This window comes from Polyodon spathula, chromosome 55 (genome assembly GCF_017654505.1).
Source record: "Polyodon spathula isolate WHYD16114869_AA chromosome 55, ASM1765450v1, whole genome shotgun sequence".
Taxonomy (NCBI): domain Eukaryota; kingdom Metazoa; phylum Chordata; class Actinopteri; order Acipenseriformes; family Polyodontidae; genus Polyodon; species Polyodon spathula.
The window spans coordinates 642,330-657,668 of NC_054588.1; the positions used below are offsets into that span (position 1 = coordinate 642,330).

Genomic DNA, 15,339 nt, shown 5'->3' on the forward strand with positions numbered 1-15,339 from the left:
TTTGAGAGGTTACAGTAATAAAATAATGACTGATAGAATGATTGAGGAGTTTGGTGATAAACGAGTGATCGGTATGATTTATCGGTATGCTCTAATATGAAGAAATATGTGAAATACAGCGAACAAGGAAAACCATCTTTCCCCTTTGATGATACATTAAATTATTTAAAAAATACTGACCAATCTCCTTGTTGAGACCCAAAGGGGATAAAGTACCCAATGTATCTATCCAAAACGTTTCTCTTTTCAAAGGTTTACCCAAATTACCTCCTCTACGTTCCAGAGACACATTTTCAACCCCTATACTATCAGCAACCATGGATATTATTACTGTTTAATAAATGTCATTTGACTATTCACATTGACCATTGCTCAAGACTTGCCATTGACAATTAATAACCTGTATTATACTATACTATACTATTAAATCAGTACAAGGCTTAGGATAATTGATAGTGGATAACTAATACCACAACCTTACAATGACCCTAGGCAGAGATGAACTCTGGCTAATCCACTAATTTGGCATTATCATTAAGTAGGCACCCCCCCGCCCCATGTACCTTGATTGAAATTAAACATGCTTAAAACAAAAATAAAAAACACAAGTGCAACGGGAATGAGAAGTGGATGGATGTCCAGAGAAACACCCCACATTCGTATCGTTTCATCACAATCGGAGAAGCAGTTCTCCAGATATATGCAAACATCTAAGCGCGATACACAGACAGGCAGACCGAGACAGAGGCAGACACACCCCCTATAGCTCCAGAACAGGATTCTCAGGGACTTGTGCCAAGTAATGCCAATATCAGGTTTCATGACGACTGGGTAAGCAGTTCTCCAGATGCATAGAAAATACTAAGTGGGGCACACAGATGTACAGACAGATATATCCCCACAGTCTGATATTCTAAAAAAGCTAAACTAAATTACAGCCACCCCCCTCCCCTCCTCACCACTCTCTTGAGGTTAGGTTGTCTCCCCTGGATCTTCCTGAACTCCTCCACCTTGCCTTGGTCCACATCCTCCTGCAGCTCCCATGTGGAGTCCTCGTAGGGCAGGGAGCACCACTTCACCAGGTAGTAGATCACAGGCTGCAGGGTCAGCAAGCAAACAAGAGGAACAAGATCAAGTCAGAAACACGTCCACGACACGGGGCCACATGCAAACCGCGTCTGGTCCTCCTGACTCACCTCTCCGTTGTCTTTGTCCACACTGTGGGACTCATCCAGGATTCTGTCCACCTCCACATAGTCGGGGTTGAAGGGGTCCTCATCCTGAACACAGACAGAGAGAACACAGCGCTCGCTTAGAGACCCCGTTACCCAGTCCCAATGGTACAGGGAGGTTGGGTGGTCCAGTGGTTAAAGAAAATGGCTTGATACCAGCAGGTTTCTGGTTCAAACAAATGCGTGATATGGGAATTGAATGCTCACCCGAGGGGTGGCATGCTGCATAAACCCAGAGGCTGGGCATTACATTCTCATTTATCACACACTACCCCATGCAGTGTTCTTTACACTGTATCATGAGCAATGTTTTCCCGGCTGAGAAGCGAGTGAGGAGAGAGCAGCTATGTGAGGCAGGGTTGGAATTGCTTTCAGCTTGACGGCTCGCTGGGGTCGCTCTGTCGCTGGAGTGAACAAGCACGTGTTTCCTGTCTCAACCAGCTGGGGATTACGGGAAATATCAACAGGATGAGCCCATTGAAAACATTGCTCACCAGTTATTAATGTGCAATATACACTGATCCCTGTGTCTCTTAGCTCTTAGTCATGCAGTTTATTTTGTAGTTTAAGGTACACACAGGTACAGGTTAAGTAAAAGGCTTGGAAGTCTGGAACCATCTCCAGAATGAGCTGAAACTCAAATAAGCTATCTTTGCGTGGCCTGAAGTACAGAACTGACAACAGCAAGTTAATCCTGCTTCAAACAAAGAATAAATATATCCTGTGTCCTGTTTATGCAACACTAGTTGGACAGCTTGTAAACTGTATGTGTATATGTTCAAGGAGCGTGTGTGAAGTCCTCACCTCGTGGAACAGGTGCCTCATCTGTGCCACCTTGGTTTTGAAGCGCTTCAGTTTTTGGTTAATGCGTTTGTCTCGTTCCAGCTGTTCAAGAGAGGCCCACTCACAGTGCAGGTACGAGCTGAGGGAGACAAGAGCCTTTAACACACCCCTACTGTGTAATGCATCAGAATCTGAAGTTGCTAGAAGGGACTCTGTAATAAGAGGTTACACAAGGCACAGTTCCACTTACTAGTTTTTATACTTGACAAAGAACTCTTCCACGGTGGTGTACTGGCCTTGACAGATCTGAAACAAAAGAAACATGAAAACAACAATGACCTTCCTCTGTGGAGAGCTTGACCCAAATCAGTTTGTGCAGCTCCAGCGAGAAGACCCTCTTGTGTTGCGAGAGAGATACAGGGTGAATGTGTGCTCCAGTTTAGTTCTGTGCAGTCAGTGGCGAGCGTGCTGCACTGAGCCCAGCGCTAGGGCACACTGGCCTGCTCACCTCTTTCTTAGCGAGTGTGGAAGGGCAGAACCCCTGCTGCTGTAAACAGACATGTGCGGAATGTGGCTGGGTCTTGACTGAATAACTGATCAATCACATGGTATAAAGAAAAGAAATCCTCAGTTTAGGGGAGGAGGTCTAGAAAGACAATTCAGTGGGGCTGTCAATTATTCAGAGTTAACTTCTGCGATTAAGGCATTTCGCTGGAGATAGTTTTTTCAGCATGCTATAACTCATTCACTGTGTCACCAATTTAATATACTTGAGCGCAGACAATGCAAGACGAGTGCAGTTTGCATGTGCATAAACCAAGTCATAACTGCATTCTGGAGCAAAGTACTAAAATAGTGAAGGACTTGTGAATGGGAAGTTTATTAAAAAATGAATATATACTGTACTTTCTATACCCATTCAGAAGAAAAATATAAAACCTCAGGTGGTAGATGCTTCTGCTCTATTGCACTGATATTCTGGAAGGACCTGCCCAGTGCTGCAAGGCCCTTACACACCAGACACGATGCGATGACAAAGCAACACAAGAAAATCAATAACACCTCTGCTTTTCAACAGTGCTCTTCACACCAAAGGAGACACGACAAGCGATTTAAAAAAAAGAAAAACAGAACCTGATCTTATTTTTGCAAATTCGTCGAGCGACAAATACACAACTGAGCAATCAGAACAGCTTCATGTCATGTGGTTTGAAATCAAGCACTTTTTCACTTTGAGACAGGGTGTGTATTTTATTTGTTATGTAGATATTCATTATTTGTTAATAACAATGTGTAATATATATATATATATATATATATATATATATATATATATATATATATATATATATATATATACACACACACACACACACACACACACACACACACACACATAGTGTGTTTGTGCGAATGGACAAAGGCTGTCCAACATGATTGTTTATTATTTAAGATGACGATGAAAAGCCTGCACTTGTGTTTTGTATATTTAAAAAGCTTGTGCAGAAGGTGAACAGTGATCAGAGATTGTCATCTGTATACAAACCTGCAGCTTTCTGCGCTACAGGAGAAGCGAGTCAAAGGCGAGATGCGAGTCTAAATTAAGAGAAACGATTACTATATTTAAAATATACTGGTTTAGAATTTTTTGTGTTCGTTTCACTTTGGCCAGAGTGCCCTTTTAAAAAGGGTTTTTGTTTAAACCTTTTATTTTGGCTCTTGTGCCGTTGTGTTTGTCTTGTTAAATACAGTGCACTCTGCGCTTAACTGCAGCTTCTGACTGTGGGTTTGCTTTCCTGCCGCTGACCAGCCTTGACTGCGACGCTACTCTGCTACAGGGAGTCTAACCTCTTTCTTGGTGAGTCTCATGGACAGGATTTTATCCACAATGGTAGCATCCTCCTCGTTTGGGTCCTCCTGAATGACAAAAGACAGAGACAGGTCAGTAACATCGCAGGGCTCGAAATTAACAGCAGCCAAGCAGCAATTGCCATGGGTGCCCTTCACAACTGCCACAATGCCCCTCAATGTAAGCGCTTTCAGCTATGCAATCTGGGGAGATGCCTGTATTAGGAAGTGTTTGGGTCCAAACTAATGGGATTACATGATTTGCGTGGTTAAGTTGCACCGTTTCCATATACTTCTATCAATATTTCAGAAAGTACTATGACCTTACAGCTGTTTGAATGCAATATGCCAGTGTGTGTGTGTGTGTGTGTGTGTGTGTGTGGTTGTGAGCTCACGACACTTCCTGGCATGCCACACCGACACACACCCAGTCGTGCTGTATTCCTTATTTAATCTGTATATCCACGCCCAGCTGGATTCATGCTTCCTCACCACGAAGAACTGCATTGTGGGCACCCCATCTCCTCCCTCTGCCTGCGGCTCTGTGATTGGCTCCTGCTTGACAGGACCCGTCACGTCCACATCTTCCTCCTCCTCCTCGTCGTCCGTGATCTTGATGTCCAGGTCCTCCGTGTACTTCCTACGCTTCACCTGCCGGTTAGAGCGCCTCTTCTGGAGGAGGGAAATACACACATTGCAAATATGCAACACGACAACTCGCACTGCCCCCGCTGGAGGGAGGAGGCAATTATAGCAGTGTTGCAAATTTGCAACAACACAGCAACACTTAGCGCTGCACCTGCTGGAGGGAGGAGTATAATTACTACCAACTTGCACAAAGATACAATACAGCTAGCAGACTGTCAGAAATCAAAATCAATTAGAATTCTTTTTTTTCTTGTTCTGTTTTAAAACTAATAAATGAACAAGCGGGGGAGAGGAGGAGGAGCCACACCCTTCCAGATTAAGTACTAGTAATTGTTCCATATTTAAACTGGTAGGGTGTTTGAAAAACAAATTGGAATACTTAGAAGCATAAACAAAATTCAGCAGTTCATTAAATAGTTAACAAAATTATTAACAGTTAGTTTTGGATACTGAAGGAGAGACTGAAAACGACTGATTTTAACTTTATAACTGTGCCAGCATGACAGTGGAACTGCATGTGCAGAGAGACCCGAGAAGCAAATACAGGCAGGAGTTGGGGACTGGGCAACAGTTAATAAAAGTACTAAAAGGACGACGACACAGAGCAGGAACACAGAGAGGAGATTGATCCAGCTAATAGATACCAAGCACTGCGCAAAGACGACCTCGTGCTGGATGAAAACAGGGGTGAGTGTTGTTGTAGTAGGCGATTCAGTTATGCTCTGTGATTGTGATTTTACCTGTAAATAGGATTGTTACCTGCCTCCCTGCAGCAAAAGTAAAGGATATTGAATCAAGAATGCACAGATTATTAAAATCACAAGAGAGTCTGATCACTGGACACGCTGGTACAAATGACATGAGGAACAGAAAATCTGAGTTTCTGAAAGAGGATTTTAAATGAGAAAGTTAGGATGCAGAACTATTCTCTCAGGCTTACTACCTGTTATTGGTAGGGTGGGGGGGTGAAGTATTCAGTAGAATTCAGGGCTTTAAGTGGCTGGCTGGCTGGAGTGTACAAGAAGGGCTGGGATTTATAAAGAACTGTGACTGCTTTTGGAAAAGATTACAGGAACAACAGACTGCACCTAAATAGATCAGGGGGAAGCAGGCTAGCTGATAACATCGAACACCACCTCGCAAGGTATTTAAACTAGGAACTGGGGAGGGATGTCAAATTCAGGTTAAAGTATCCTGCAATTCCCGCCGAGTAACAGAGTTGTGAGCGACAGTAACTGTCGTCAAATTCCTATTACCCATGCTCAATCACATGCTCTTGATTGGACCAACTTATGCCTAGGTTTATACATGTCTGGTCTCTAACAAGGCTCTGCTAATTAGTGATTTTATTCAGGATTACAACATTGATATTCTCTAACTGAAACTCTGTATTGCCAGTCAAATATGATAGGTTCTGATTCTAACTCCTTGGAATTTGAGACTACACCCTCAACATACGAGAGCTACTACATGCTGTTTTGATCCTATTCCTCCAAAACTATTAAAAGATGTTCTTGATGTTAGTAATATTTTAATTTTTAAATTGTTCACTTTCCTTCGATACAGTTCCTTCAGCATTTAACCCTTTGCGGACCTATATCGGACCAGGTCCGACATTACAATTTAAGACGTCAACAACGGGTCTCTAGTCATTTTTTTCTCTGGAAAAAGCAGAGAAAACCTTTGAATGGCCGAGCGAGACCGACAGGAGCCGGAAAAAAAAAAGAAAAAAAATCAAAGACAGCAGCTTCTGCATCCAGCGCTCAAAGAATATCAGACATTTGCAGAGCTTTGAGATGTTACAGTAATAAAATAATGAATTTTATGAATATAATGAAATAATGAATGTAAAATAAAACCACGCGTGTGAAAATAAATTGGACCCGACGCGCCTGACAGCACTGAATAAATGGGCCGCTAAGAGTTAAGGTAGCTGTGGTAAAGCTTAACAAACACAATTTGGACCCTAAAGTTCTCAGTAACTATCGGCCAATCTCCACCCTACCATTCTTAGATGAGGTTCTAGAGAGAGTTGTTGCAATTCAATTACAAACATTTCTAACTCTTTATGGTATATTCGAGAGGTTTCAGTCTGGTTTTTGTGCTGCACTCAGCATCGAGATGGCCCCTCTCTCATAAGTTTCAGTTGGTCTCTATTGGGGAGTTAAATTGAGATTATTAGAAGTGGTCTGTGGTGTTCCACAGGACTCCATTCCAGGTCCCTTGCTGTTTTCATTATATATGCTACCGTTAGGTGACATCATAATAATCTTTATTCTTATATAGTGCCTTTCATAGTGGAGCACCATCACAAAGCACTTTACAAGATAGGAGACTAGGGTGTGTGAACTATGCATCAGCTGCAGAGTCACTTACAACCTCTCACCCGGAAGACGTTATCCACAGACACGGGGTGAACTTCCATTGCTAGGCTGTATTTGTTCCTTAAGCCAGGAATTTCTTCTGCCTGGGTGTTATTAGCTACTTGCCTGACAAGACATCGAGCATTGGATGTCACAGAATTTTCTAATGTTGAATTCAGATAAAACAGAGGTTATGCTTGTGGGATCACAGAACCAACTAAAAGCAAATGTGGGATTACATGAGCTTGACCCTTGCAGTCTCTCATCAAAACTTAAACTAGAAATGAAGAGTTTGGGGGTCATCTTTGATCCTGATCTCTCATTTGAGGCTCATATTAGGGAAGGTACTAAAGTATCTTTTTACCATTTGAGAAATATAACCAAGCTTAGACCAATTATTTCTGTATCTGATGCCGAGAGACTAAAGCATGCCTTTGTTTCATCTAGAATTGATTATTGTAATGCACTTTTTTCTGGTGTCCCAAAACGTGTGGTATCCCGCTTGCAGCTTGTTCAGAATACCGCTGCTAGAATTCTGACTAAAACCAGGAAACGTGAACATGTTACCCCTGGTTTAGCCTCTTTACACTGGCTCCCTGTGCAGTACAGAATTGATTTTAAGATTTTGCTGTTAACTTCCAAGGCTCTGAATGGATTAGAAGCTAGTTATTTGCAGGAGGTACTGACCCTGTATCTTCCAAACCGCACTCTGATATCACAGGATGCGGGGCTGCTGGTTATTCCTCGGGTCAACAAAAGCAACACGGGAGGAGGGAGGGTTTTTTCTTGTACAGGTCTGAAATTATGGAATACTCTGTCTTCGTTTGTTAGGGAAGCTGGAACCGTTACAGTTCAAGACTAAAAACGCACTTTTATAAAATGTCTCCCTTATCTTAGTGAGTTTTAATGTAAAAATACAAGACCCTTCCCAGGTTTCCATTACCTATGATAATTCCATAGCATAGCCTCCCCCTAGTTTCTCTGAGGATTGAGATATTTTAAACAACTCCTTTATCTTCGAGTTGAATTCATATCATTGGCTTTTTGATCCCAGCACTGCAGTGTATTTAGAACCCCACAGCTAGGCTGTGAAGTCCTGAATACAGACACTGGATCCTGCTACATAAGATGAACTCACCGCACTCTCGTCTTCCTCTCCTCGCGGCGAAGTGGGCGGAGTCAGCTCTCCGTCGGAATTGTCAGAGGAGCCAATCCTCTTGCGCTTCTTGCCCGCGACAGGCGTGATGGTGCTGAACCGAGAGAGAGCAATGTCAGAACAGAGGAGAATGTGGAGGGGCATGTCACAGAGGAGGAGGAGACTGTGGAGGGGCGTGTCAGAACAGAGGAGGAGGAGCCTGTGGAGGGGCGTGTCAGAACAAAGGAGGAGGAGGAGACTGTGGAGGGGTTGAGTAAGATTGTTTCTGTAGTAACAGTGCTGGGTTGGGTTTGCTGTAAAGAACTACAGCTCCCATCAGCCTGCCCTTACCCCAGGCATGCTGGGGGCTGTCATGTTCATCTGGATTTTTTATTTCCTGATCCTTTTAAAACAGGGATACAACGATATTCTGTGTTTACATGCCATATCGTAATAGAGGTCTGTAGTGTTTGTATTGCGATACAAGACCACAACACAGCTCAGTGCAGTTCACCAAGCACTTCTTGAATGAAGTGTATGGGGGTTTTTTTGGTGGTATGAATATACTGTCTTAACAAAACTGGCCTTCGTGTGACTGTGCCAAAACGCCAAACACAGGAAAGGAAAGTTGCCCAGCTGGTGTCAACAACTTAACAACTGCACATACACAATATACAAAAGGATGAGCATCAATTGCATTTTTTTTTTCTGGCTTCATTAAATTTCTGTTAAGGTCTCAGTTTGCACTGAAGGAGCCTCTGAAATCCACCTTGGTTTCTTGCAGCCTGGTTTTCTTGACCCAGGCTGGAAGCTAACTTAATGGCACTGGCACAAGACACCAGCCTCCTACATTATACATGCAATAAACACATATAATCTGAAGCTACTGTTTTAAAAATCACCTGGTTTTACAGTACTAGATTAGCACGATGAAAAACAAACTAATTACCTAACAAGACAGCGAACCCATTCACCTGGTTTATTCACACGCTAGGGGTTTCACAATTGCGTACCGCTAAACTGTGATCCTTTCTTTACATGATAGATCCCATCGTAACAGAGGTATGTATCGTGATGCAAGAACGAAAGCACAGCTCATTGTAGAGCACCACTTGGATTTTCAGTGAAGACAAAGTGTGTTTCATAGTTGGTATGAATACAGTCTTCCCATCCCATTTCAATAACAGTCCTTCGTTAAGTTTTTTGTAGATAGAACTGTCGTAACCCTAACTTGTTGCACCCAAGACGTACTACTGCACTTACTGTAAACCACACTATTTAAATATTAACCTTACACTATGTAACCCCTGTAAGTCACCCCGGACAAAGTCGTCTGCCAAATAAAAAAAAAAAGATCTTATGCATCATACAAGTAGCACCTCAGGACCACATATACCCCGATACATATCGCATCATGACATGCACATCGTGATGCGAGTGTATCGTCACACCCGTATTAACCCCTCGACTCACTTAGCTTTCACTTTCCCCTTGGCCTTGCTCCCCGGCCCTGCTGCTCCGCTGCTCCCTGCAGTCTTGCTCTTCTTGGTTGTCTGCTTGCCCTCCTCCCTTGCCGTTCCGGACGCGGCCCCGGAACTCCTCTTCTTGCTGCTCTTCTTCTTGCCGGTGGCCCCCTCCTCGCCCGCCCCGTCCTCGCCCCCTGGCCCAGCTGCGGCAGCGCCCCCTGCAGCCAGGGAGGGCAGCTCGTCCTGGTTCAGCACACGCGGGATGTTCTGCTCTCCGCGCGCCTTGGCCCTGGCGATCGCCTCGGCCACGATGCGGTTGGCCTTCTCCTGTTTGCGCTGGTGCTCTAGCCGGCGGGTCTCAGGGCCCCGGGCCGGGCAGGGAGTGGGGGACTGGTCCCCGGCGCTGGACTGAGCTTCAGACATGTTTGACACTTTCACTACCGATACAGAGCCCTGGGACGAGCCAGCCTAGGGAGAGGGAAGGAGGACAAAAACAAGACAGTCAATAACACCCATCCCAATCAGGGGCTGCTTTTCAATTACGATTAAAGAGACATTTTTAGAATTCAGCATACATTTTTTTTTTTTTTTTCTAATTTATAAATAATTGCTTTTTTAAAGTAATAATTAAAATGACTTGTTTTACACTATGTAATTTAAGGGAGCGTTTGTCATCGTTGTATGTTATTAATTTGTTACTTTTATATGTAAAGTACTTTGAGGCGATTTATTGTGAAAGGCACTATATAAAAGCAATAAAGACTGATTGATTGATTCAAAACCAGAGCCATCAGTATGATGAGAAACTGGATGATCATGGTGTATATTAAAAGTATTACAGAACAGACCAAGAGTTGGCAAGTTTCATGGCAATTTGAGAAGTGGTTCTCCAGACAGATGCAAAAATGTAAGTGTGACATTCAGACAGACGGACGTACAGACAGACACACCCCTATACCGCAGATATATCTGATGCTTTCATTAACTAGTTAATCATGTTAATAGCAAGCTTCATCACAATTAGACAGACAATAGTATAGAATGAGAATTAAGTCTCATGACAATGGGATATGCGGTTCTCCAGATAGGTGTTGCAATGTGTGCAGTGTGACATGCGTACGCTGAGCGCCTCTCTCTGTACTCTGCGCTGTATCGCCTGCGCAGTGTGCTTTAGTGCCACCCTCACAGCGTGCGACCATGGAGCACCACGCTCAGCAGCGTGCGACAGAGGAGCGATGCACCGACGTACCTGTGGCTGAAGCAGCAGCTTGAGAGGCACGGCCAGTCTCTGCCCCTGCACCTGCCCCTGCCCCTGACTGAACTGCAGTACCTGCTGCTGGCCACCAGAGGGAGATACCAGCTGCAGCTGGAACAGGGAGAACAAACAGCACTTTAGTACTGCTGTGAAACTGAACAGACACAGTCTATCAATCAAAACACCAACATGAACACTGGGTACAATTCGCTAATATTAGGCTTTAAAATAAAACTACAAGAAAATGGTGTCCTTGTTAATAAGGCTTTAAAACACTTTAACTATAACTCTGCTGAGAGTTTGGTCCTGGTCCCTCCTGGTTTGGTTTTGGGCCAATTAAGTGTTTATTAGAAGCTTAACCCTTTCAGGACCAATTATTTTTTACAATGTATTCTGCTTCCAGATGCATGTATAAAAACACATTATTCTATGACCAGAGGGTCCTTACAATACTTCCTGAAAGTTTTGTTGAAAAATATTGATGTTTGGGCAAATTACAAGACACTGTTTGGTCTGAGTGATTGCAATGACATAAAACATTTATTATTTATTCTCAGGGTCTTTAAAACAATAATGGACACTACTCTAGATTTATTTTCTCACCTTTAAGTACTTATTCATTCCACTATTCAACAATAAAGAAAAAACATACCGATACATTTAGTTCATGAAATAGGATATGCTTACATCCACTCGTTTCTTGCTATTTATAAATGTTGTTAAAACATGTTAAACCACAAACAGAATACATGTTCTAATATTACAAGTCAAATACATCAGATTTACAGCGTTTGCCCTTTTTTTATAAACAAGTTCCTCTGATGTTTTGTTTCTGCTTTTGTCTCTGCCAGGCTGCTGTAAACTGTCTCCGCCCTTTAGACACTACATGCCCCTCTCAGGAAGTGAACATCAGCCCCTCCCCTATCCACTGATATGTTTCAAGCCTGCACTGCACAAGTACAGTGGCCCTGGAAGTCATCAAAACAAAGTCCTTTTCTTATAGTGTAGACAATCGCAGTCCTAGAAACCCACTTCAGTATGATCGTGCTAACACTATCCCGGTCCTTAAAGGGTTAACTGGTCCAATTAGTTAATGGAAAACAAAAACCAGGAGAGACACTGACCCTCCAGGACCAGAGACCCCTGCTTTAGACAGATCTACACTTCAGCGCTGCAGTCACCATTACAGGTACTTTAAAAATATATAATACTTTATAAAAAAAAAAAAAAAGTTGAAAAGGAAAAACAATTTGAACAGTAAGCAGCTTCACTGTTTCAGGATTTCTGAAGTTATTTTATTAGGGGTGGGTTCAACTATTTTCACACTGCAGAAACTAAATATATGTTGGCTCCAGAAAATACTGGAGGCTAGTGAATGGATTTATTAAATAGCTATCAAAGGTGATCTTTGACTCTTGTGTAACATCCAGTTGCAGATTATAACTCCAGTGCAGACTGAAGCGTCTGTAGCCCCAGTTTGATACTGGGAACAGGTTTTACAGGCTGGTTTCGGGGTTCAGATGGAAATGTGGGAAAACCTGACTGAATCCAGCAGAGTCTTGGGAATCAACTACTACTTTAAATATTGTGCTACGAGAAGCAGGGTCACCCATGCAGAATAACCTGGAATATTGTACCATATGTGGCATCGTCTGAGACTCACTACCCTTCATCTAGCTACCCTTCACAGGGATGGGAAATAAAGACTCCCATTGTATAGCAGTCTGATCCACTCCTGGTTTCACCAAGTTCAATAAGACACACCTGAGCTTGTAGTAAAACCTGGAATGGGAGTCTCACTTCCATCTGTTCCTCTCACTAACCACCGTACCTAAAGACACCCGAGGAAGATGTTTCCATTGCCTCCAGTGTGCTGCTACTTGCCGGGACTCACCTTGGTGTTGCAGTTGGGTTGCTGCTGCACCTGCAGCTGGATGGTCACCACTTTTGGCTGCCCCCCCGCGCCGGCCCCTCCCTGCGCGCTGTTCCTGGCCTGGGTGAGTGCAGCCAGCTGGTTCCCCTGCAACACTATCTTCCCAGGCAGGCCCCCCAGGATGAAGCGCTGCCCTCCGGCCAGCCCGCTCACTGAGCCTCCCTGCTGGGGCTGCTGCAGGACCAGGGTGATGCGCTTTGACTCGCCCTGCAGAGAGAGAGGGGTGGGGGGGCAGGGGAGGAATCAGCAACGAGAGAGGGGAAGCTGGGGGAAGAATTCCAGCAGAACTACGAAACACAGTAAATTCAACGACAAACGTTTCAATTAGAAAGTGATTTTTACTGAAAACGTCTGGCAATGAATTTACTAGGTTTCACTGAAAACCTTAAAAAACACTTGTAGATAACAAAATAGTTCCATACCATGTCGCGGTTCATTACACAGGTCTCAAATGTGCCGTCTAGAAAGAAAAAGGTGTTCTAACATCTGGTACTAGACTAGGTTAAAGGAATCTATATGCAAGCCTTGTCCTACACTTCCTGGGTCAGCTGGTGAAGCTGTCCCCGCCCCTTCACTGGTTACTGACTGGCAAGAAGCCATGTTTTGAGGCAGCAACCCAGAAGACACTGCTGAAGAGATCAAGGAAGTGAAGTAACCCATTTCCCGTAAGGAAAGGCAAGCAAACTGAGAACTCTGTTTAAACAAGTGTACCACCAGATATTTTCATTTGGATTAAAACATTTTCTAGAATGCGTGTTTCTTTCAAAACTGCACATGCGAGTCCTACATGTGAATGGACGTTGAAGACAGGTAAGATGTTGTTGTTAGCTACAACAGATACAATCCATAAACCAGTTGCGCACATTTTCAATGCACACCCGATTTCAAAGATTTCAAATATTTAACAACTATTGAAGTTTAAATTAAATTCTAGTTGAACAGATTTAAGAAATTCACACTAGTTCTGGGTTTCGGAACTATCTACAATGAAGTACCTTACTGACATGATAAAGACACACATTGAATAAACCTCCCTTATAGCTGCATGAATAACTCCTCCTATTAGTAAACCTACAGACCACAGCTGTAATGAAAATCAGTTTATTCAGAGCAGATTTACCAAGGTAATTCAAACCCTTGGCTTCTGATTATTTCAAACAAGGGGAGTTCTGAACCCCAGGACCGCGTGCAGCAGCAGGGAGAGTCTAACCCTGCTCACCAACTACAATCTTTCGGACTGAACAGGGGGCGGCTGCCGGCTCACATTCCTGGCACCTATCGACCTGGTCATTTCAATAGCACACCTGACCCAGTAGTACTGAACCCCTGACCCAGGTGCGAGGCTCTAGTTCTCCTGCTGGTTTACCTGTGGGATGGAGGTGAGAGTGATTCCAGGTGCCTTGAGCGTGGCGCTGCTGCCCTGCACCTGCCCTGGCTGGAGCTGCTGCTGCTGGGTCTGCTGGGTCTGCACAGCCTGCAGCAGAACCTGCTTCACTGGTCCATTCGAGGTCTGGACCACTCTTTGCACACCGGCACCACCCGCTCCGGCATTCACCAGGCTCCCCTTAGCATTTCCTGTGGCCGCGGTGGTCAAAACGGTCCCCCCGGAAACTATGGACACCCCTGGCCGCAGAGGGGTTCCTGTCAACACTTTGCCTAGCATTACTTTGCCCCCATTGTTGCCGGCGCTGCTGGTCGTGACCATGTGAATTTGCCCCTGAGACGTGACTGCTCCCGAGGTCGCGGGGGCTTTGAGGATGACGATTTTCGGGACCGTCTGTGAATGCGCCTGATTTGAAGAAGCTGCGATGGTTTTCAGTCCCGCTGACGGCATTCTTACCACCGTGGTCAGCGTGGAGGTGGAGACAGGCACCGCAACGGACGCCCCCAGCAGGGTGGGGTCTTTAGAGGCGGTAGCTGTTACTGCAGTGGTCGCAGGAGGCGCCTGCAGGACTGCCTGTTTTGTCTGTCCGCTGTAATCATGCAAGGAGAGATACGGTTGTGTGGTTTGGGCGGCTTGCTGGGGCTGCGAGGCCTGAGCCCCGTGCTGTGGGGGAGGCGGCGGGGTGGTCACCTGTCCGAACGCAAGCCGGAGGGCGTCATCGATGGGGTCCGACGAGCTCTGAGTGAAAGTGTCGTCAGGTAAAGGGTCAAGGTTGAAAAGGTTAGGGTCATCAAAAAGGTCCATCATTGGGTCCGCCATGTCTTTCTCAGTGAATCGAAATCAATTGAATTTTTTATGATTTAAGAATTTGAAAAATATATATTTTTTAATAGTTAAATTGACTCCATAATGGACAGACCTATGTTTGTTTGCGTTAACTTTTACATATTTAAAAAAAAAAAAAAAAAAAAAAAAAAAAAAAAAAAAAAATTTTTTTTTTTTTTTTAAACTTGATTTATATTTGTACTGAAGTTCAATCTTGTAAGGACTGCAAAAACGTTCGGATCCCCAGCGCATAAAACCAAATAAACCAAAAATAAAAACAGAAGTAACAGAAGATTTACTCTGAACAAGCACTGGAATACCGTGAGTTGATGGCAATGATAGTAGATTTCATTCAGGAGTTATAGTTGAATGATTATTTCTTTTTGAGGGCTCATTGAAGTGGTAACAATTTCAGTGGCATGTCCCCTCCCTCGTCCTGGGAGAAAGGGGTAAAGTCTGTACTGCTT

General features: G+C 44.0%; 1 protein-coding gene across 1 annotated transcript in view; it reads right to left on the reverse strand.

Annotated features, from left to right (window-relative positions):
• chd8 (chromodomain helicase DNA binding protein 8) overlaps positions 1 to 15,011 on the reverse strand; it is a 49,276-nt gene extending 34,265 nt beyond the window's left edge. The window contains exons 1-11 of the mRNA XM_041239634.1: positions 14,030 to 15,011; positions 12,625 to 12,870; positions 10,725 to 10,841; positions 9,483 to 9,943; positions 8,013 to 8,124; positions 4,356 to 4,535; positions 3,864 to 3,932; positions 2,266 to 2,321; positions 2,037 to 2,154; positions 1,197 to 1,280; positions 960 to 1,097 (exon numbers count right to left, since the gene is read on the reverse strand). Of these exons, the coding sequence (XP_041095568.1) occupies positions 960 to 1,097; positions 1,197 to 1,280; positions 2,037 to 2,154; positions 2,266 to 2,321; positions 3,864 to 3,932; positions 4,356 to 4,535; positions 8,013 to 8,124; positions 9,483 to 9,943; positions 10,725 to 10,841; positions 12,625 to 12,870; positions 14,030 to 14,866 (2,418 nt within the window). The 5' untranslated portion in view covers positions 14,867 to 15,011. The remainder of the gene's footprint in view (positions 1 to 959; positions 1,098 to 1,196; positions 1,281 to 2,036; positions 2,155 to 2,265; positions 2,322 to 3,863; positions 3,933 to 4,355; positions 4,536 to 8,012; positions 8,125 to 9,482; positions 9,944 to 10,724; positions 10,842 to 12,624; positions 12,871 to 14,029) is intronic.
• Positions 15,012 to 15,339: the final 328 nt, after the last annotated feature.